This window comes from Vanacampus margaritifer, chromosome 3 (assembly GCF_051991255.1).
Source record: "Vanacampus margaritifer isolate UIUO_Vmar chromosome 3, RoL_Vmar_1.0, whole genome shotgun sequence".
NCBI classification, from domain to species: domain Eukaryota; kingdom Metazoa; phylum Chordata; class Actinopteri; order Syngnathiformes; family Syngnathidae; genus Vanacampus; species Vanacampus margaritifer.
The window spans coordinates 3,540,194-3,561,576 of record NC_135434.1 but is presented as its reverse complement, the minus strand read 5'-3'; the positions used below and the strand labels follow the sequence as shown (position 1 = coordinate 3,561,576).

The 21,383-nt window shown below is 38.1% G+C and overlaps 2 protein-coding genes across 7 annotated transcripts; one reads left to right on the top strand and one right to left on the bottom strand.

The window, feature by feature from the left end:
- Nucleotides 1-300: 300 nt before the first annotated feature.
- ppef2a (protein phosphatase with EF-hand domain 2a) lies at nucleotides 301-17,771 on the bottom strand. Of its 4 annotated transcripts, none has more exons than XM_077560186.1 (18): nucleotides 17,691-17,771; nucleotides 15,427-15,718; nucleotides 13,721-13,780; nucleotides 12,427-12,554; nucleotides 11,384-11,438; nucleotides 11,118-11,293; nucleotides 10,821-10,935; nucleotides 10,673-10,719; nucleotides 9,252-9,418; nucleotides 9,132-9,168; nucleotides 7,420-7,569; nucleotides 7,035-7,340; nucleotides 5,901-6,086; nucleotides 4,200-4,342; nucleotides 4,020-4,126; nucleotides 2,625-2,791; nucleotides 2,449-2,536; nucleotides 301-1,293 (listed from the first exon to the last, which is right to left on the bottom strand). In XM_077560186.1, the coding sequence occupies exons 3-18, from the start codon at nucleotides 13,770-13,772 to the stop codon at nucleotides 1,040-1,042; spliced, it is 2,178 nt and encodes a 725-aa protein (XP_077416312.1). In that variant the 5' UTR covers nucleotides 13,773-13,780; nucleotides 15,427-15,718; nucleotides 17,691-17,771; the 3' UTR covers nucleotides 301-1,039. The 4 variants fall into 4 exon arrangements, with proteins under 4 accessions (XP_077416312.1, XP_077416313.1, XP_077416314.1 ...); XM_077560187.1 differs by lacking the exon at nucleotides 17,691-17,771 and adding an exon at nucleotides 17,383-17,466; XM_077560188.1 differs by lacking the exons at nucleotides 15,427-15,718; nucleotides 17,691-17,771 and adding an exon at nucleotides 17,383-17,427.
- Nucleotides 16,841-21,057, top strand: LOC144048340 (flavin reductase (NADPH)-like). 3 transcript variants are annotated; one of them, XM_077560192.1, is made up of 6 exons: nucleotides 16,901-17,122; nucleotides 17,401-17,462; nucleotides 18,356-18,549; nucleotides 19,577-19,778; nucleotides 19,913-20,077; nucleotides 20,802-21,057. In XM_077560192.1, the coding sequence occupies exons 3-6, from the start codon at nucleotides 18,415-18,417 to the stop codon at nucleotides 20,957-20,959; spliced, it is 660 nt and encodes a 219-aa protein (XP_077416318.1). In that variant the 5' UTR covers nucleotides 16,901-17,122; nucleotides 17,401-17,462; nucleotides 18,356-18,414; the 3' UTR covers nucleotides 20,960-21,057. The 3 variants fall into 3 exon arrangements, with proteins under 3 accessions (XP_077416321.1, XP_077416318.1, XP_077416319.1); XM_077560195.1 differs by lacking the exons at nucleotides 16,901-17,122; nucleotides 17,401-17,462 and adding an exon at nucleotides 16,841-16,890; XM_077560193.1 differs by lacking the exon at nucleotides 17,401-17,462.
- Nucleotides 21,058-21,383: the final 326 nt, after the last annotated feature.

Genomic DNA, 21,383 nt, shown 5'->3' with positions numbered 1-21,383 from the left:
ATCTATTCTACTTTTTCTGTGTAAATATATCTATGTATATATAAAAGAGGTAAGAATAAATGAAAAAATAACTATCTACAATATTTTTAAATTGTCCTACTTTCTGTCGTTGACATATATACATAAAAGTAAAAACGTGTATAGAATAAAAATATACATATTTACAGCATATACAACATATCCTAGTTAAAACTGTTTATGTCTATACATAAATGTGTTTTTGCATTAGATAAAATATACTTAACTAAAATAATTTCTAAATCTCATGATATTTACAAATAAAATATGTACAAATATGTGTTTTAAAAAAAAATTAAATGTATTTTTTTGTCAAAAGTATTTGATTAAAACACACACACACAAATGTATCAATTATTTTTTTTTTTAAATCTGTATTAGCTCAATTTTTGAGCATCATGACGCCTTTCTTCATAAAAACACACAAACTAAGCCTCCAGTATACAGTACATACATTACAGTGGGTATAAAAAGTCTCCACACCCCTACAGAAATGGCAGTTTTCTTGTGGTTCACAAAAATATTTTAAACATTTACAAAGCTAACAAACTCATTCACAAGTACTACTTACTGTTTTATGTACTGCTTTGTATACACGACATATATGATGTGTTGAGTTCCCTCTTGTGGTCCCGGAAAAAACGCTCGGCACGGAGACAAAGTCTCCCAATGACAACACGTGACGCTATACATTCAAATCCTTCTAACTAAGGCACCGTGTGCATACTTGTGTGCATTTCCTTTACAGTTCGTACCTAAAAAAAATACATAACAAACTCCAGATTACGCACGCATTTTGTAACACATCATCGACAACCCGTGCATGTATTAGTTGCAATTTTTTTTTCCCTTCCATTCAAATGAGCACAATATTTACAATACGATGATGTCACAACTCGGAACCAATCACAATGCAGGATGCGACAAATCGAACCGCAAACGAATGCATGCAGTATATGTGATTTGATTTTGATTTTTAATGCAAATTAAGCAGTGTTTTTCCATTAGCAGTGTTTTCCATTCAAACGTGTTCGTCTTGGTCGAGCGCGGTGAGGTCGGTGGTGGTGACCATGAACATGCTGCGTCCCCTCTCCAGCCGACTCTTCTTGTCGGTGAGGCGGAAGGCCTCCATGAACTCGTCGATGTCGATGGCGCCGTCGCGGTTGCTGTCGATGGCCACCGCCAGCTCCGAGATGGCCTCGTCCGTGATCTCCATCTTCAGGTACGCGCTCAGCAGCTTCCACGTCTGGCGGAAGTCCGACGGCGAGATGAAACCTGGGAAATGAAAACAAGGATAAATAAAAGAAAATCAACTTTTGGGAAATATGCTCAATGTGATGAGGAGGAGGGGGAAGTGAAGAGCAGTAGATCAGTGGGTTAATCTCCGTCCTAATCTGGAGGATTCCAGAGGACGTCACGGGCGGATTAGAGCAACACACGTTGGCTTTACACAATAAATCATGTGACACACAGATGATGATGATGATGTCACCGTGTGTGTGTGTGTGTGTGTGCGTGTCGACCGCATTGAGCGACTCTTCTTATTCAAAGTATATTTGAATGATAAAGTAACAAATTCTCATTTCATAAATGATTTAATTCTAATTAATTGCCAGTTAGTTACCAAAGCAGGCAAGCATGTTTCATTGGATATGCAGTCCATTAGAATACTAAATCAATCATCAATACTCACATTTTAATTGTTTAGACTTACCGTGAATTTAATTAGCAAAATAATTCCATAAAATAAAGGAATAGAAAAAAACGTGTTTGTACAGAGATTTATTTTCATTGTAAATTATTTATCATTACTTAAAACTATCTTAATTACAATGAATTAAACAATAAATCAATTTAATGTGTATTTAAATCTTTTTTTGCAATCAAATAAATGTTGTTTTTTTTTACTTGATGAAATAATTTATTCTAATTTTTTAGATTCTGATATTTATACTTAATTTAAAAAATAATTAATTTGTAAAATAAGTATTGGCGGAATTTAGTAAATTAACAAATAGTTAATAATTTATATATAATTATTTTCTAAATTTTAGATTTGATTGAGTTAGGTTTAATTAAATAAATGTAATGTTTTATTGACTAATAATAATAATAATAAATAATAATAAAATAATAATGCATTTATTTATTTATTTTACTTATGACCACATCATTTTTAATCAACCAATTAGTTCAATAAAATACATATCTTTTTTTATTTAACATTTTTTTTCAGTGAACCATTCAGTAATTATTTAATGCAGTTAAAAAAAAACAATACATTTGACTGAGCTAATTTTAGGCAAAAAATGAGCCGTTCGCTAACATAAACAAACGCTTGGTAGGCGGGATTACAGAACGGGGCGGGGCCGTTACGTCGCCATAGTTTGCTCACCTGCGATGTCGACCGTTGGCGCGTACGCGTCTCACCTGAGTTATCCGTGTCGATGATCCTGAAGATGGTCTCCAGGGTGGAGCGGTGGCGGTACAAGGTCTCAAGCAGACATTGGTCGATATGCTACATGGTGAAGACGAGAGAAAAAAAAAGACACCACTGTGACGTAGCAACGACAAGAGAACGCACTTTGTGTCATTTCGCAAATTACGTCAGCGTTGGCCCCTTTGATGGCGAGCTCGTTGAACCACTGCTGGTAGTCGATGAGGCCGTCGCCGCGCTTGCTGATGACCAGCTGAGAGCGCAACATCCGCCAGGGGAGGCCCAATCGCATCACGCTCTCCACCGCCGTCACCCAATCCGTCATCGACACCAGACCTGGCGACCGCAAGCGCGCCATCAATCAAGCTGACCTCGAATTGGCGTGGCGCTGGAGGCCATTGCGGTTTTCAAATATGGATCGGATCCACATAATGTTTTGCACTTTATGCCAAATTGGTGATCAGCTGTAATTACAGCTTTTTTTTTTAACCCAAAGAAATGAAAAAACACTGAAACTGTGTTTTTCATGAAAAATAGTGAGGGACAAAAAAAAATTTTTTTAAGTTTTTTATTTTTTAAATACTAAATAGCTTTTAAAATATTTTTATTTGATATAAAGAATAAATAAAATATTTAAAAACAAACTAACTACTAACTAAATATTAAACAATATTAAAATTAAATATGTTAAATAATTATTTTAATTAGAAAAAAATGGGGGGAAAAAGCTATAAATATGTGAATCTACCGGGTAAAAACAAAAACAAAAAACTCACAGAATTGAAAAAAACACTGAAACTGTGTTTTCAATCAAAAATAGGCACACAAAAAAAGGTTCTAAAATTAAATTACATTTTTTTATTTAATATTTAAAAATACTAAATATCTTTCAAAATATTTTATTTAATATAAATTGATTTTATTTATTTATAATTTAATTAAATATTTAAAAATAAACAAAGTACTAACTAAATATTAACAAATATTTAAACTAAATATGTTAAAGATTTTTTTTTTATTAGAAAAAAATTGGGGGGGGGGGGAAATCTATAAATATGTGAATCTATCGTTTTGAATTGAAAAAACACAAAAACAAAAAAACTAACATTTTTAAATTAAATATCAAAAATAATTTAATATTTAAAAATACTAAATATCTTTAAAACTATTTTTACTTAATATAAAAAAATATTTAAAAAATTGAAATATTAAAAAATAAACAAAATACTAACAAAATATAAGTCTAATAATTTATAAAGAAAGAATTTTCTTTGAATTAATATGTGAATCTACAAGCCCATCTTCCAATTCACTAACATTAGCACAGCAGCGACAAGACGACAACTTGCGCGCCGACTAAAACCGGGACTGAGGCCCAAACGTCTGGATGCCATCCAAGATTTCCCAGAGTGTAGATTTGGCTCAATGCCGACCTCTTTTATGGCGATAGCTTGCGATTCACGGTCCAAAGTACAAAAGGTTCGGCTCACGTTACTCGGCGGCTCGCGTGTGCGTGAGAAAATGCAAAGCGGATCCTCGGCTGAGGCTGCTTGGCGAAACTCACCCGTGTTGCCGCAGTCGAAACTCTTGAAGGCACAAATGAGGTCCGACTTGTGGGAAAACAGCTGCTCCCGAAGGACTTTGAGGGCCGAGCGCTCCGTCTGCCCGACGCTGCTCACCAAAAGCACACAAACGAGCTTCAGGTGGAGAAACGTCGCCGCTGTCTAAAGAGTCCCGCCGGTACCTTTGTCGGGCCGTGAGTTCTCGGGTCATGCTGCTGGCCTGGTACTGAACCAGGTAAGGCACAAGGTCGGGTCCCAGTTTGACGTAAGCCCCTCGGTTGCTCCCCACGTCGTAATAGTTGGAGGCCGAGAAGAGCGTCAGGACCTTCGGGGGTCAAAAGGGCAGAAGGTTGACACCTGGTCAGTGTGGTTCAGGGATCTTGACCTTGAGGCTGGACTTGAGTCTTCGAGGTGGACCGGTCCGACGTCATGCATTTTGCATTTAATAATCAGAGTTGCTATGATGGACGCGTGGTCAAGTCTATGATTTGAGGTCAATAGCATGTCGTATGCTAATTATGAAATGTGTTGATGTCAGCAGGTTGTTCCAGAATTGTTTTGCAAGTTGAAGAGTTTTGCGCTGACCAACCGATCCAATTAGTCGGATGTCGGAGCTGCATCACAACACAAACATACGACAGCAACATCCGACACGGAGAGATTCTCTTCTTTTTTTCCCGAACTTTCCTTGCTGTTTTGGGACTTTATTTTGTTTTTCAGACATTTTTAGACTTTTCTGCCTTTCTGTCATTTTCCGACTCATTTTTTGGACATTTTAGGGCTGTTTTTGGACCTTTTTTTTGGTCATTTTTTATATTTCTTCTTTTGTTTTGGGAAATGTTATGTTTACATTTTGAACATTTTCTTTTCTGCCTTTTTTTAAATTCAATTCTCTGACATTTTTGCCAATTTCATTGACATTTTCGGCTTCCTTTTTTGGACATTTTAGAGCATTTTTTGGACTTTTTGGGGGTCAGTTTTCTGACATTTTGGGCTTTTTTGTGGACATTTTAAAGTCAATTTTGATACTTCTTCTTTCGTTTTTCTTTTGAACATTTTCTTTTCTGCCTTTGTTTTTTAATACATTTTCTGACTTTCTTGGCAAACCCAAAAATATTTCATTGTAATTTTCTGCCTTTCTTTTGTTTTTGGACATTTTATGTTTACTTTTTGAACATTTTCTTTTCTGCCTTTTTTATTCAATTCTCTGACATTTTTGTCAATTTCATGGACATTTTCGGCTTCTTTTTTGGAGATTTTATGATAACTTTTTGGGCCATTTTAAAAACTTTCTCATCTACCCTTTGTCTCTCTTTCTGTCAACATAAAAATGTGGACTTTTAAAAATATTTAACTCATTCACTGCCATAAATTCAATGAAAAAAAAAGATTATAAAAAATTCGGGGGGGTCAGGCGATTACATTTTTTTATTGTAATTAACCGCATGACTTCACTAGTTGACTCAAGATTAATCAAAAATTTTATATCTGTTCTAAATGTACAATAAAAACATTCTACGTTTTCATACTCTTGTTAACAAAAGTGGAAAAAAATCTTAAACTAATAAAAATAGTTAAAATGAATTTTTGACGTTTAAAGCCGTCAATGGCAGTGAATGAGTTAATTAATTTATGTAAATCAATGATTGATTTAAAGATTTTTTTTAGCTAAAAAAATACAAATAAATATGTAAAAAAATGACTAGTTTAATTTCTACAATTTTTTTTTTTTTTAGAGATCCACAGGGGAGGGACGAAAGAGCAGACCATTGAGTATAATGGAATCAATTTTCATGGAGGAAATATTGTGATTTCTACATGTTGGTCAGTGTTCGGCCACCACGAGAATCCAAAGCGAAAACGGTGTGCGAGTGAGCGGTCACCTTGCGGTTGTGGCAGAACTCGTAGCCGTCCTGTTTGCACTCGTGCGAGCGCACGATGAGCTGCATGTTGTGCTTGGCCAGGAAGTCCTCGGTCACGTCGGGGCCCCAATAGCATCCGCCGCCTCTCAGCTCGTTGGGGATGCAGCCGTCCTGCGACATGGGGTCGCTCCACAGCAGGTCCAGGATCTGGAAAAAGATTTGGCCACATTTGCCATTTGGACAAATATCGGCATCGGAATCCGATGAAGGCGAGCGGTCGGTGAACGCTTGCGAACGTAGCAAATTTCGGCTTTTCATCAGGATTTCTAAGAAGTTTACAGACAGTTTGACTTTTTTTTTTAAACATATTCTGATCATTTTTCACTGTCTGCGAAGATCTTTTGAAAGCTTTTACTAACCCTGACGAAACCTCCAAATTAGCTACATTCGTATGCGTGAAATTGCCGCTCACAGAGATGCAAAGAACTTTTCATTTATCGACTTCTTTAAATTTCCACTTTATAAAAAATGACGCTGACACTGGGAACTCCCTACGCTTTTTTTTTTTTTTTAAATGTTTTAAAAAAAATGTAATTAACTCATTCACTCCCAGCCATTTTCACTGAAGCAACCCCCTTTGCTCCCGGCTGTTTTCCTGGATTTTGACTGATTTTGCACGGCCCACAGAATATTCTGTTCTTTTGCTATAAAAAGTCCTAAGGATTGAAAATGTTTAGTTTTAGCACAAGAATAAGTACACTCCAAAAATAAACATATTACTTTATATTATGTACTTAAAGTATCGTATTTTTTGGGAACTTTGGCACTGTTGCCGTGTCCCGCTCAGTCGCGCCCGCCTGAACCCGAACCACTTTTTACAGCTCCTTAAAGTGATGACGGCGAGTTGGAAAAGCAGATTGAGCCCGGGGAGGATTAATGACGCGTGGATTAGCGCATCTGAAAGCCAAGATGTGCAGGCGAGCGACTGCCGCTCAAGCGTTTACCGATTACTGACGGCCAGGGCGCTTTTAGTCCGCAAGGGTCACGACCTGGAAGCAAGTGACGTTGTTGTGACAGCTTGAGGATGACGTCTTCTGATGTGGGGAACCCGTTGCCGGCTGGCCGAGAACGAAGCTCCGATCGCGTCCAGCTCACCTGCTTCCACTCTTCCTTGGCGTTGTCGCTCGCCACCGACTCCAAAGAGGCCTGGCTTTCTTTTTCTCTCTGCTGGCAATCCGTCAACTCGTCCTCCACGTTGACCTTGATCCGATCGGAAAAGTCCTGCAGGGATCGGTTGGGGAAGCCGTCGCGGGCGACGAGCGGTTTGGGACACGTGAAGGAAGCCCGCCGCTGGAAGAGCCTGTGATTGGCCAGGTCGTCGTCCACGTCGGAGTCGATGGACGCGCCCGTGGAGCTCTGCTGCTTCTTCTTCTTCTTGGGAGGCCGGAGCGCCGAAACGTACTGGCGGGAAAAAAAAACAGGTCCGGCGGACTTCAGAGCATTTCACGACTCAGAAAGCGGCACGCCGCGGCTCACTCACGGTGTGTCGGTCCGCTTTTGCCAGCACGCCGAGGTCGGTGCAGTCCGAAATGCCGCCGTGCAAGACCAGAACTTTCTGGTCGATGACCGTCGCCAGCGGCAACCAGCTGAAGATCTTCTGGAGCAGTTTTAGGATCCGTTTGCCGTGCATCTGCGCAAAAATCGACAAACACTTCTCATTTCTGCTTGTTGACAAGCAGACATTTGTTGACCAATTCTGGAACAGACTTTGACAGATAGTATACAAAGGCGAGTTTTGAGTGCGATGTATGTTATGTCCGTGTGCCCCAAAAAAATCGATTCTTATAAGAATCGCGATTCTCATTTAGTACGATTCAGAATCCATTTTAAATGTCCCAAAATCGATTTTATTGAAATGATTTCATACTGTCTTGCCTTTGTCTGTGTGTGCCTTTATTTGGAGCGCTGTTCATGTTGTACACGGTTTGGCCACTGAGGGGCAGTGTTGTTCCACGCGGTCTAATACACTGTTAAGTTGTAGCCACATTAGAGAGTAGAAGGAAAAAGTCACCATCAAGTTTTTCCAATAAAAGTTGTTTTTTTGCAGTGTGGAGCCGTTCTTTTGAGTGATAAAAGTGCCGCGAGTAGCGCGCTAATTAGCATTAGCGAGTCTGACTGCAGTAGATCATTACAATTCCTTGCACATCTACAGATTGAAGCAAAAATCAGTGTCAATCAAATCAAACGGAATCGTGAGACATTCAAAGATTCCCACCCCTCGTTAAATCCAGAGTCTGTTGATAATTTCTACATGATATAATAAATAAGGATCACAGCACAGCACATCTATTAGAAAGGCAGGTTGTATTCTATTTGTGCAGTTCTAGCACCCTCTGGTGGTTAGTTTATTAGTGCAGTTTAATTTTTGTTAGGAATGTTTTGACCACTGCGGACCAGCAAATATTTTTCAACATCTCCGTCCCAAAAAATGACAGCTCGCTTCAGCCAAACACAACATTGTGAACTACATAGACCATGATGCTTTGCGGCGCTGAGCCAATAGGAGCACATGATCAAGTCTATTTTTAAAAAAACACAATATTGTGCTTTTTTTTTTACACTGAGTTTAAAAAAAAAAATGTTATCAGGGGTGTCAGACAATTAAAATTTTTAATCATAATTAATTGCATGACTTTAATAGTTAACTCGCAAATTTTATATCTGTTCTAAATGTACAATAAAAATTTTCATACTCTTGTTAACATAAAAGTGGGGGGGGGATTTAATTTCATAAAAAATCATGAGTGTGATATTGATTTGTGTTGAGGTCATTTTTCCACCACTAGATGGCATATTTGCATTTTTAAGACATTGGTGACAGCTCAGTACATTTTTCCATTTTATAGGAGCTATTTAATCTTTAACATGAAGTAACTTGTGAAATTCTGCACATTTTTCAAATGGTAAAATACAACTTGACCCCACACTCTCCACAAATATTTTTTTCCACAATATTGAGAGTTTTTATATCGTGAGGTTCAAAATTGTGATATTTCTCATATCGTGATATTTGGATATCCCTAATAATAAGAATACAGAGTCAGCGTTTGGGCCCGGTCCGAGTCATCAGATGTCAAATGCCCCGCAGGCATCCCAATGAATGACCGCTAATCCTCTTAACTCGGGAGGCGGAGCAACAGGGTCAGCACGTGTCGCTCAAATAGAGACGGCGACAAAAGGAGGGAAACGTACCTTGTATTTGGTCAACACTTCCTTGGTGAAGCCGTACCTGCCACAGTCACACAAAGCAGGAAATACATCAATGGCTTCCCGGTAGCTTCCCCACGGCCTTGGCGGAGGTCGCTTGCGTACCGCAGGTTGATGATGTGGTCCTCGTGGTTGCCTCGGTTCAGGTGCACCTCGGTGGGATAGACCAGCAAGAAGGCGAAGAGGATGAGGAGGATCTCCATGGAGTCTTTGCCTCGGTCCACAAAGTCGCCGTTGAACACGTAAGGCTTCTCCAGGGACGGCGTTCCGTTCTGTGAGAAAAACCACGTGAAAGGGGAAGTTGACTCGGGGGGGAAAAAAAAGTTCTATGCAGCCCCACTAGTCTCAATTCTGGTTAATGTTGCGTTCAGCAGCAAAATCCAATCGATGTCAGAAGGCGGCCATTTTGCCACTTGCTGTCGAGTGAAAATGACATCACAGTTGCTCAACTCTCAGGTAACAACCAATAAGAGAACAGCGAAGCTGTGATTGGTCGTTGCATGAGCCCTGAGCCACTGTGATGTCATCTTCAGTCGACAGCAAGTGGCAAAATGGCCGCCCCCTGAAATGGATGAAAATGGCTGGATTTCGCTTCATAACTCATATTCCACAAATGTAATATTAACTCATTCATTGCCATTGACGGCAAAAGATGTCGAAAATTCACTTTATTTCTACAAGTTTAACATTTTTTTCCACTTTTGTTAACATAAGTCTGAAAACCTAGAAAAAAAATATTATTGTACATTTAGAACAGATATAAAATTTATTTTAATTGTGAGTTAACTAGAGAAGTCATCCGTGATGACGTCATGATTAAAAAAAAAATATCGCCGGACGCCCCTAATTTGAAAAAAAAAAATTAAGAAAAGATTATTTTAAAAAAAAATTGTTTTTTAATAGAAAATATTATTGAAAAAGAAAAAATTAAATAATTAAAAAAAAGATTAAAAACTAAAGAAAAATAATTACAATTATTTTTTTAAAGAAAAGATTATTAAAAATAAAAATTTAAAAATCTTTTTTTAAAAGAAAATATCACTAATTTTTTTTAAAAATAATTCATATATTTTTTTAAATAGAAAAGATTATTTGAAAAAAATTGAAATAAAAATTAGGGGCATCAGGCAATTCAAATTTGTAATCGTAATTAATTGCATGATTTCACTAGTTAACTCAACAAATTTTATATCTGTTCTAAATGTTCCATTAAAAACAAAAATCAAGGTGTTCATACTCTTGTTAACAAAAGTGGAAAAAAAATGTTAAACTAATGGAAATAGTTCAAATGAATTTTGATGTCTATAACCGTCATTGGCAGTAAATGAGTTAATCAAAATGTCATGTTTAGACTCGTGAGGTCGCATACGACATATTATTGTCAAGAAATGCTAAGGCTCCTTGTGTTATCCAAACGTTGGAATTTAAAGTAGTTGCACATTTTGTCCAGAATGAGACACCTTAATTAAAAAGTCTCCTTTTATCATTATTTCCATTTAAATTTGCTCTTCTTTTTTCAAGTTTACCTTATAGAAAATCAACAGCAGGTCTTCCAGCTGCCCGTGCAAATCACCTGACGACAAGAAAAGCCATCACATACAAATCATCAACCAGTGGTGACTCTGCCTTCGCCGCACCCACAGTATGTTGTTTATAAATAATACAGAGCCTGACCGCAAATGGTGATTTCCTTGCTGTGGCATGTGGAGATGCGGCTGATGTTGGGCAACTTGCGCAGCAGCCTCCACGTCTCCAGGAGGAGCTGCAGGACGTAGCGCGAGTGCAGCTGCTGCTAGCAAAGAGGCGGCGTTAGCGGGACAGCGACCAGACCAAGCTAGCCGAGCTAGTCGGCCAGCGGGTGCAAAATGTTTCAAAACACATCCTGATGTCAAAGGAATGATGTTGAACAACAATTGACAGTTTCCCGAGTGTCATTGAACGCAACGCAAGGCCGAGCGCAACCGAACGTACCTTCTTGTTCCTGAATGCCTCCACCATGCAGACCACCTGCTCCACGTGAAGAGGGAAGCACAGTTGCGGACCCGAGTAGATCTCGGGCACCTCGATGTTCTGGTAGCAGAAGTAGCGCTCCCACTCGGCGTCGCGACACACCTCGTTCTCGCGGAAGATGTGCGAGATCAGGTTCCCTGCAAGGTCGGACCCACGTCTTTTTTTTTTAGAGGGGTGGAGTCGGTGCGCCGACGCGGGGGGTTCGAATGAGGGCGACTTGAGCTCACGTTCATTGCTTGATGGTGTGAAGTTGTCCATGAGGTAGCCCAGGAAGTTATACAGCTGCCGACAGAGGAGGGGAGACTTCAAGGTTTGTTTCTTTTGGCGTTTGGAACATTTCAAGTCAGTTTCACGTTGCTAAATGACATTTAGCAAAGACTCACAAAAATGTCTCATGAAGCCGAGCCTGAAAAGACACAGGAAGTCGGCCATTTTGCTTTGAAGCGACCATTTTAGGCTCATTCTGGACATATGCAGGGGTCCTTCATAGACCAATTGATCTTGGAGATTTGTACAATTGCTAAAGTGTGCTAAGTATACAAATAAATATAATAATATATAAAAATAAAATAAAATATATATAATTTCCGTTTTCGTCATGCATGTTGGGGGAACATAAACTACAATTAAGATTACAAGCAGTAATGAAAGAATTCTTGAAATGATTTGACCCAGCCCAAAAAGTTTGTCAATTTAACTCATTCACTGCCATTGACGGCTAAAGACGTCAAAAATTCATTTTCACTATTTCTATTTGTTTCACATTTTTTCCCCACTTTTGTTAACAAGGGTATGAAAACCTAGAATTTTTTATTGTACATTTAGAACAGATATAAAATTTGTGATTAATCGTGAGTTAACTATTAAAGTCATGCGATTAATTACGATTAAAAACTTTAATCGTCTGACACCCCTAATTTTTAAATAATCTTTTCTTGTTTTTTTATTAGGGACAAGGGACAGGCAATTAAATTTTTTTTAATTGTAATTAATCACATGACTTCACTAGTTAACTCACGATTAATCACAAAATTTATATCTGTCCTAAATATACAGTAAAAAAATGTTGTAACAAAAGTGGAAAAAAGTTTGAAACTAATAAATAGTTCAAATTAAATTTTGACGTCTATAGCCGTCAATGGTAGGGAATTAGTTAATTTCATTTCAAGCCAAACTTGCTGCACAAGATTTCTTTTTTTATATACATCCAGTTTTGTGTCAATAGGGGAAGCTTGTGTCAGTTTTTTTTTGTTTTTTTTTAAATCCTCACCTTGATCTGAGCCTGCTCTCCCGAGTACTCGATGGACTGGAAGATGTGCCAGGTGTACCTCCTCCTCATCTCCATGCGTGCAACATACTGACGGTACCACTGCTGGATCAGGACGGCCGCCCTGATCGCTGCGAAATTCAAAGCACGCCATCGGGAAGCAGCTTTTATTTAGCTTTCATCTCTTTGATTTAGCATTAGCATTAGCATCTCTGTAGCATAAAACTTAATATACGGTAGTTGTTTTTTTCTGAAAATGACCAACAAAGTTGTATTACAGTATTTGATTTTTTCATGTGTGTTGATTAGGGACAGCTGTACGTTTTTCATATATTTTTCTTTTAAAGAATGAAATAAATGTTTTAAATAGAATTTTTGAATTGAATTGAACAGTGAAGTTGTAGGTTTGTGCCTGCTAGCTTTGTGGCAAAAAGTCACGTCAAAATGTAAATGAATTGGAGAAAAAATAATTATGAAAAAAAAAAAACTTAAATGTGAAAAAGAATAGAACATAAGAACATTTATGATTTCTCTTTTACATTTAAATTATGTACTTAATGTATCTTAATAAATTAAGAAAATATTAAAATTTAATTACTTAAGTAACTGAAATTTTAAAACACACAACCATGTTTTATTGATCTTCTGTTTTTATTATGCACATTTGGAATTATAAAGAATATATGAAATGCATACAATATATTATATAAGTAATATATTAAATGAATTGCCTATTTTTGACAAAAGAGTAATAAAACCCTTTTTCTTTTTATTCAAATATTTAGTTTTAATAAATTCTTAATGTTAATTTTAATCATAATTATTTTCAATTTCTTTTGATGGATACAATAAATAAATCAAAATATATTAATAAAAAAAACACTTTTAATTAAAACATGCAAATTTTACACAAAAAAAATAAAATAAAGATGCATTTCAATTTGGCATCCTTTTGGTAAAAAAAATTTAAATTTTAGCCAATCCAAGGTTTTTTTTTTCAGATTTTCTCTAGTTAATTTCCTTGTATTCTAATAAAATTGACTTAAAAGAAACTAATAATGGGAAATAGTCATTAAAGCAAGGCTACCACAACAAAAACACATTCAAAGCATCTCGACCGACTAATAAGCACAAAACCAAACCAAAGAGCAGATGCGGCTTACATGTGATGCCTGCAAAGAGCAGCAGAAACAAAACAAGGAAGCAAAGAAAACACATTATTGATGACAATTCGGTCCCTATCGGTTGTTTCTTATTCTTTTGATGCATGGAAATGTGCGGCGCGTCACAAGCTCACCTTTTACTGCGTGCTTGTGGAACTGGTTGGACTTGGAGACGCCACATCCCATGACTGTTCCTGCAACAATGACGAGCACCCAAAAAAAACATCATCACGCCAGGATTGGCTCACAGCAGAGACAATAAAAACAATGAGCCGCTTTACGATCATTTGTTGACATTTGCTCCAAACTGAAAATAACCGTGGACGGTGAACCACATGCTGCTTCACAAAGACGTGATCATCTGATCGTGTGGCGGCCTCAAAATCAACATCGAAGAAGATGCGAAGGATCATCGCAATGCTGTATGTGTGCAAAATGGACAAAAGTATTGGGACAGCAAAGGGAGGCAAAATCGCCAAAATTGGAATAGTCCATTGCATGAGAAGGACGGGGGGCAGTCGGATTTTTCACGCCAAATGTGGCGAAACTGGGACCTTGTTATGTGCACAGAAAAAAAGTGTTAAAGGTTTACAAATACCCCAAAAATAAAATCTAAAACGTCAGGTTCACCCATAAGACGAGGTACCACTGGAGCACTTTTGATCACGCCAGCTCAAATGAATCCCCTTAAATGCTGGGTCACTTCGAACCTCTGCCTGCCATCGGCCTAAATGGAGCTGCACAATCAGCGGGGGAAGCTTTCAGGCACAAATTCTACGAAGGCTTAGACGCTACTCAGCTCGCCAATCAGTCGCACGGCACGGAACATTTCAAATTCAAACGTACTCAATCGCTCAGATCGTTCAGAAACAAAGTTTGACAATGAAGCCACTTTTGTCACGTCTTATCTCAAAGTCAAAGTGAGTCCATTTAGTTTTAAAAACGGAATCCTTCTCATACATTTTTATTCGGCACACAGAAAAGCATTAATATAAATAAACAATGAATAAAAATACATTTATATGTTGTGTAAAGTGCATTTATTTCTAAGAATATTTAAACACTGACAACAAAACATGTTTAAACAAATATTAATATTAACATGTGCAAACAAAAGTGTAATTTAAATTTTTACTTGAGGGATTGTAATAAAATAGAGCACTTAAGTGAACAAGACGGGGAAAAAAAGTCATATTTTAAAAGGAGAACAAATATTGGGGTTGGTGAGCCAACATCCATTTTTCGTAGAGAATTATTATTATTATTATTTCTTTCTTTTATTTTTCTGAGAGAGCTAAGTGTTGTTCGGATGAGTGTGTGCTCATTAATTCACCTAAAACCTATTATTATTATTGTTGACGTTGCATCTCCAATCATTCAAGATTTTTTTTTGAAAAAATAAAAATAAAACGATTGCAATTGAATGGGCATAAATGATTAACTGATTTTCCACTGTACTGTATATGTAATTTTCAAAATTAATATGTTCCAATAGCAAAAAATACCTTAAATTTTTTTTTTGTGGCGCAACAAAGAATTATAATAACTATAATAAATTTAAAAAGTGTTTTAAAAATATATATTTCAGATGGAAATGATGTTATTACTCAAATGTATTTTATAAGTCAAATAATGTAAATAAAAATAAAAATATAAATAAAATCCTTAAAAAAAAAAACCCTTTCAGAGCATTTTTTCATTTATTTTGCTATAGGCTGTATGTAACCAGCAGATAGATAGATAGATAGATAGATAGATAGATAGATAGATAGATAGATAGATAGATAGATAGATAGATAGATAGATAGATAGATAGATAGATAGATATTTGAAAACGTACGTGGTCTATCCAGTCAGCACGTCCAGGGTGCATTTATTGTGACATCTGTAGTGCGTCGTCATCCTCCACCCGTCCAGTCAGGTGAAGAGGTTTTGGGTGGCCATCTTGGAGGAACAACAGGAGAACCCCAAATCCAAAAGACGTCCTGGGTTGTGTTTGCGCGTCTTCGCAACACTCTGCACGGACCCAAAGCTGCTTCGCTCTTTAGTCCCTCGCGGCATCGTCGAGGCGCAAGTGGATTAGAGGCGCTAATTGCTTAATGAGACGAGACAGGCCGCTCGCTCGCACGAGCCTGCACAAGCGAGCGCAGGTGGTAGGAAGCGGGTCAACATCAGAATTGATAGCAGCAATTTGTCTTCCAAGACGGATGTGCGCAGTGATATGGCGAGTTTACATAACTTTCCTGTTGCCTTTAAATGGCAATATTGGTAACTAGGATTCAAAATGGCCGACACATACCCGGCTAAGAAAGCAACGCTAATGAGGAAAATAGTGATGAAGTCTTTCTTATATTTAGAGTTGCAATACCACACGTCCCAACAAACTAATTTAACTCTCTTTATTTGTCAGTTTGACCGTAAATTCCAACCGGAAGTGACAAACAGCTTGAAGCTAGCATGATTTGCATCTAATTTGGTGAACTTTGGTGTCTTCTTGTTTTCATTAAAGTCTCCCTATTTTTGACAGGTGAACGGGTGCTAAAGTACACTTGAAAAGTGTGTTTTAAAGGTGTTTAGAGCAAATGGGAACGTTAACTCACTATAAATTTCACCTATTGCGGCTAGCCCTGGTATGTACCCTCCGCAATAAACAGGGTTTTACTGCATTATCATTTTAAATGTTCTTAATAAGTAAAAATGTTACTACCAAAAAAACAAGCACACTTCTTTTTTTTCTTTTTTTAATCATTTGGTTATTAACCGGTTAAAAAGTGTTTGCCTGTCCTAAATGTATGTATTGAATGAATGACTTATTTTGTTTTATTTATTCATTACATCAATCATAATGTAGTGATTATTGAGTTGTTGTTTTTTATATATAAAAAGTTAAACAAAATCAGAAACAGCAAGGTGTGTCTAACTGTATTTGGTTTAAGGAATTTAAAAAGCCTGAATAAAATTTAAAAAAAAAACAAGTGAACTAGTGAAACTTTAATCAGGGCAATATAAAGTGTTTATTTAGCTTGCGGTGTTTCAATATATTTTTGGTAATTTTAAGTCTACAAACAATCATGACAAGCTCCATTTTAACCATAAAAATGTACATTAAAAAGAATAATAATAATAATTTGACTAATAATTGAGAATTGTTGATTACACTTAGCTGGTACGGCCCATTGCAAAATCTCATTTCAAACATAATTCAGCCCTGTGAGATAAATAAGCGTGCTACAAACACACAGTTTGGCAAAACGGTTGCTTAACAAACACTCTTAGATAACTCCTGTTCTTGAACGGCGCCCTGGTGAGTGTATGCGGAAGTGTACTCGCTTACTAATAAAGTACACTAACGTGACTGCATATCCTCATTACATTAACTTAAATACAGCAATTAAGTACTAATTTTTGTGGTTTTGTTTTTGTGCTGCTTTACTTGAGAGGACCGTTCCGTTACATGTACCATATACCTAACCATAATAAACAAGACGAAGCAAGACTAAACTAAAAATAAAAGCAACAAAATTGGAATCTCATGGGTAAGATACATACACGTTATACTGACTTGAAATATATTTGTATTGATTCCGTTTTTTGTGTTTTTTTTTTTTAACTAAATCACTACAATTCTAGAAATAAAACAGTCAAGTTGTGAGTGAGCTTTCAAACAAATGCAATATGTGATTGATTAACCACTTAGGAATGAACGCCATTTTGTGTAGAGTAGACCTCCATTTTGTGCAAATGTAAAGTATTTGCGGGGAAATTTCACATTCGGAAATGGAACTATAATATTTACCTAAAAACTGCTCATTAGGTGACAGTATCGTAGTCAGCAAACGCCTTCCTGCTCCTGCTCCAAGACGGCATCTTTAAAGTGTGAGTAGTTTTACTTTCGTTTTATTCCTACAGTGGTTAACTTGTCTTCCCTGTTTAGGGAAGTTCCTCAATTTGTATGGGGACTTTTTACACCTCTTAATATGGTTCCCGTCACCCCGCAATATCAACATTATAAAAAGGCATACACCTCTGTCATTTGTAGCAGTTTAGGATCAATTTTGATCAAATAACTTGACAAAAACATTCAATAAAATACATTATACTCACAGTGGTGCTGTTCATTGAGTGAATTTCTAATTTTGTGCAGATCGTAGCAGATGTGTTTTGCTGTTGGCTGGAACAAGTTTGGCTCTTACCAACCAATCAGAGGAGGGGAAAATGCTGATGTCATTGAGGGCCTGCACACTGGCCCTGTGGGCACAAATTTGGAATCTGATTGGTTAGGCACCGGGCGGGGATCAAATCCACTCTAGTGGTGTTTAGTGCTGATGTCCTGACTGTATGGCAGGATGCCAAATGACCATAACACATTTTCCCACGTGTTATGGAAATTTTGCTATGGTCTCATTTTTTTTCATTTGACAAAAAAAAAAACTGCCTTTTAAAAAGGGGTGCACAGGCCTTTCGTAGTGCTTCTGATAGTGTTTGGGGCAGCAGAAAAGGTTGTTACAGAACCTGAATAACCACCCCAAAAAAAAAAAAGAACAAGTAATAATCAATTCGAGAAGAAATGCAGCGTTCAGTGCCTTCGGCTAACTCAACGCCCGTTCACCAGCTTTGGAACAAGTGAGCTTTTCTATTCCCTCGCACCCGTTTGGTGTCGCCCTCTGTCGGCTAGGAAGAATCTTTTATTATGACATGAACACATGATGAGCGTTCTGATCACGTCGCTTTGCTAATCACTTGGTAACAGTGTGACTTTTATGAAACAGAGGCGGTGACAAGTGGGAAGCTTTCAGTGCGTGCGCCGCTGTGAGTCTGCAGTGTCAGCATGAGGATCGCCGTGCTGGGAGCCACCGGGCAGACGGGCCAGTTTGTGGTCAGCCAGGCGCTCCAACAAGGCCACACCGTCACCGCCGTCGTCCGGAACCCGGACAAGCTCACCGTGCGGCATGACAATCTTAAGGTAACGACACGCCAGGGTTCAAAGTTCACTTTGTGCGGCTTCGAGGAAAGATTACAGCGGGCAAATGCAAGGAGAAGTTGTTCATTGATCTGCGTGTGAAAACGTCTTATTGACTCATTCGCTGCCATTGACGGCTATAGACGTCAAAAATTCATTTGAACTATTTCTGTTAGTTTTAACATTTTTTCCCCACTTTTATTAACAAGAGTATGAAAACCTAATTCAAAAAAAATTGTATTAGAAAAGATATCAAATTTGTGATTAATCGTGAGTTAACTAGTGAAGTCATCTGATTAATTACGATTAAAAAATGTAAACGCCTGACGCCCCTAATTTTTAAAAATCTTTTCTTTACAAAAAAAAAAAAGATTAAAAATAAATAAATAAATAAAATGTTTGTTTGTTTGTTTTTAGAAAATATTATTAAAAATTAGGGGCGTCAGGCGATTAAATTTTTTTAAAATCATAATTAATCGCATGACTTCATTAGTTAACTCACGATTAATCACAAATTTTATATCCGCTCTAAATGTAAAATCATTTTTTTTTCTAGGTTTTCATACTCTTGTTAACAAAAATGTGAAACTAATAGAAATAGTTCAAATTATTTTTTTACGTCTATTGCCGTCAATGGCAATGAATGAGTTAACTGTTCAAGTAGCATTTTAGAATTTCTGTCATATGAGTATACAAATAATTAAGATAACCAATTGAAATGAGTCACCAATTTGACGACACTGTGATACTTTCATTTCACTTACTACTCGGATTATGAAGTGTTGTTGAGTGGCACGTAGAATAAAAATAAAATAGGGTGTGCCTTGAGATATGAGTACTGCATCTCAAATCACCTGGCCTCATTGAAATGAATAGAAATTCACTCCAATTTGTTCCAGCCTCCCCTAAAAAATACAAATAAATAAATCACTCTCAGCAATACTTTGATATTTTTCCTGGTTACTTGAAAATGTAGTTTGGCAGATTTCCTGTCCGTCCTCCGTGACGAAATGCGCGGCTCTGCCCGCAGGTCGTGGAGGCGGACGTCTTCTCAGCGGACAGCCTCAAGTCTCATTTCAAGGGGACGGATGTGGTGGTCTCCTGCCTGGGTTTCTCCACCTCCTTCTTCTCCAGCGTGACGGGGTACACGCACTCCATGGGGGCCGTGATCGCCGCCATGCGCGAGGCGCGCGTCAGCAGGGTCATCACCATGACGTCCTGGTACACGGACCGTGAGTTCACACCACGAGATATTGCTCAGGAAAAGATTTTTGTCAGTGGAGGCGTATCGCTTCAACGTACTTCCTTGACACCGATGATTGTACTACTTTCCTCTCATGTGAAATGTTCTATTTGCTCTCCCCAGCCAATTCCGCCACCCAGTCGCCGTACCTGATCCGCTTCCTGTTGCTGCCCCTGATCCGCAGCGTGCTCAGCAACATGCGGGAGATGGAGCAGTACCTAGCGCAGGTGGATGAAATCAACTGGACCGTGGTGCGCCCGCCGGGTCTCAAGAACCTGCCTTCCTCAGGTAAACACACACACACAGACGGGCCAGAGCGCGTCGATGGGAGGGAAGTGCAGGAGGCAGCAGTCAAGCCCGGGGACATGATTGGTCGCAGGGCAAGCTTCATAGCTTTGACTTCTTAATGCCGTGTTTGTTTGCATGAATGGCGTGCTTATGTTTTCTTTTTTTTTTTACCTTCATTTGGTTTATATTTTCAGGAATTATCAGTCACGAGATTGAATCAAAAAGAGAATGTTGAGCAGGCATGGAAAGGATCAGCTGAAACCAGAAAAACAAAATGGCTGACTTTATGTCAATTGGTCATACTGGTGATCGGGGCTTTTTTTTTTTCCCTCTTCTCAATAACAGTAACAATAGTTGCTTATAAATAATATCTTATTAAAATGTAAAAAAAAAAGAAAAAAAGTTCCTTACCTTAAGACTTCCAATGTTGACTCATTTGCAAAGACAAGATTTGGATGGAAAGAAGTTACTCAAAAACAGGCAACGAGCTGATTGGCTGAGCTCAACTAAACAAAATGGCCAACTTCCTGTCCATTTTAGAGCATGTGTTCTTGAGGCTTTTTCATGCGTCCTGCCACGATGAACACGTGTACCAGATTTCGTTTCCACCAGACATACTGGTCGTGCTTGGGGCAATTTTTTCCCCCCATCCCGCTTTTGTTGCTAGGCAGAATTTGCACCAACTCCTTGCAGTCCCAAACGTAAACGTCTGTGTGATCCCCAGCCTTGGAGTTCCTGACGCACGAGGGCTACTTTGTGCCCGACGAGGGCGGCCGTCCAGCAGGGAGCGCCATGGGACGGGGCGACGTGGCTCGCTTCATGCTCTCGCTCCTCAACAGCAACGCTTGGGTGAAGAAGGGCGTGGCCGTCACTACCAAATGAGAGGCAGCCACTAACATAGTCTTGTACGTGCACTAACGCTGATTCATCAGTCATATTGGCCTTCATGAATGAAACAGTTCAATTCGATTTGATGCAAACGTCTGGTTCCTTTTATTGTGTGCGCAGCTACATGTAATTTGCGTTTCAGTCACATGGGGGCAGTAAAGAGCCACTAGTAAGAATAGAAAACATGTCAACCACACCAAAAAAATAGTACACCTACACTTGTTGCATTAGTGGTGTGCTTTAGAATAATCTACATAGACATAAAGAAAAAGAACACACAATTTGTAGCAAGCAAAATTGTATTTTTGTGACCTGAAGTAAAAAAAAAAAAAAAGAAAAGAAACAAAGCCCCTGTACAGTATGTGCATCTACGAATCTGTTAAGCGTGACAGCGCGATGTCCTGATGACGCCGTTAAA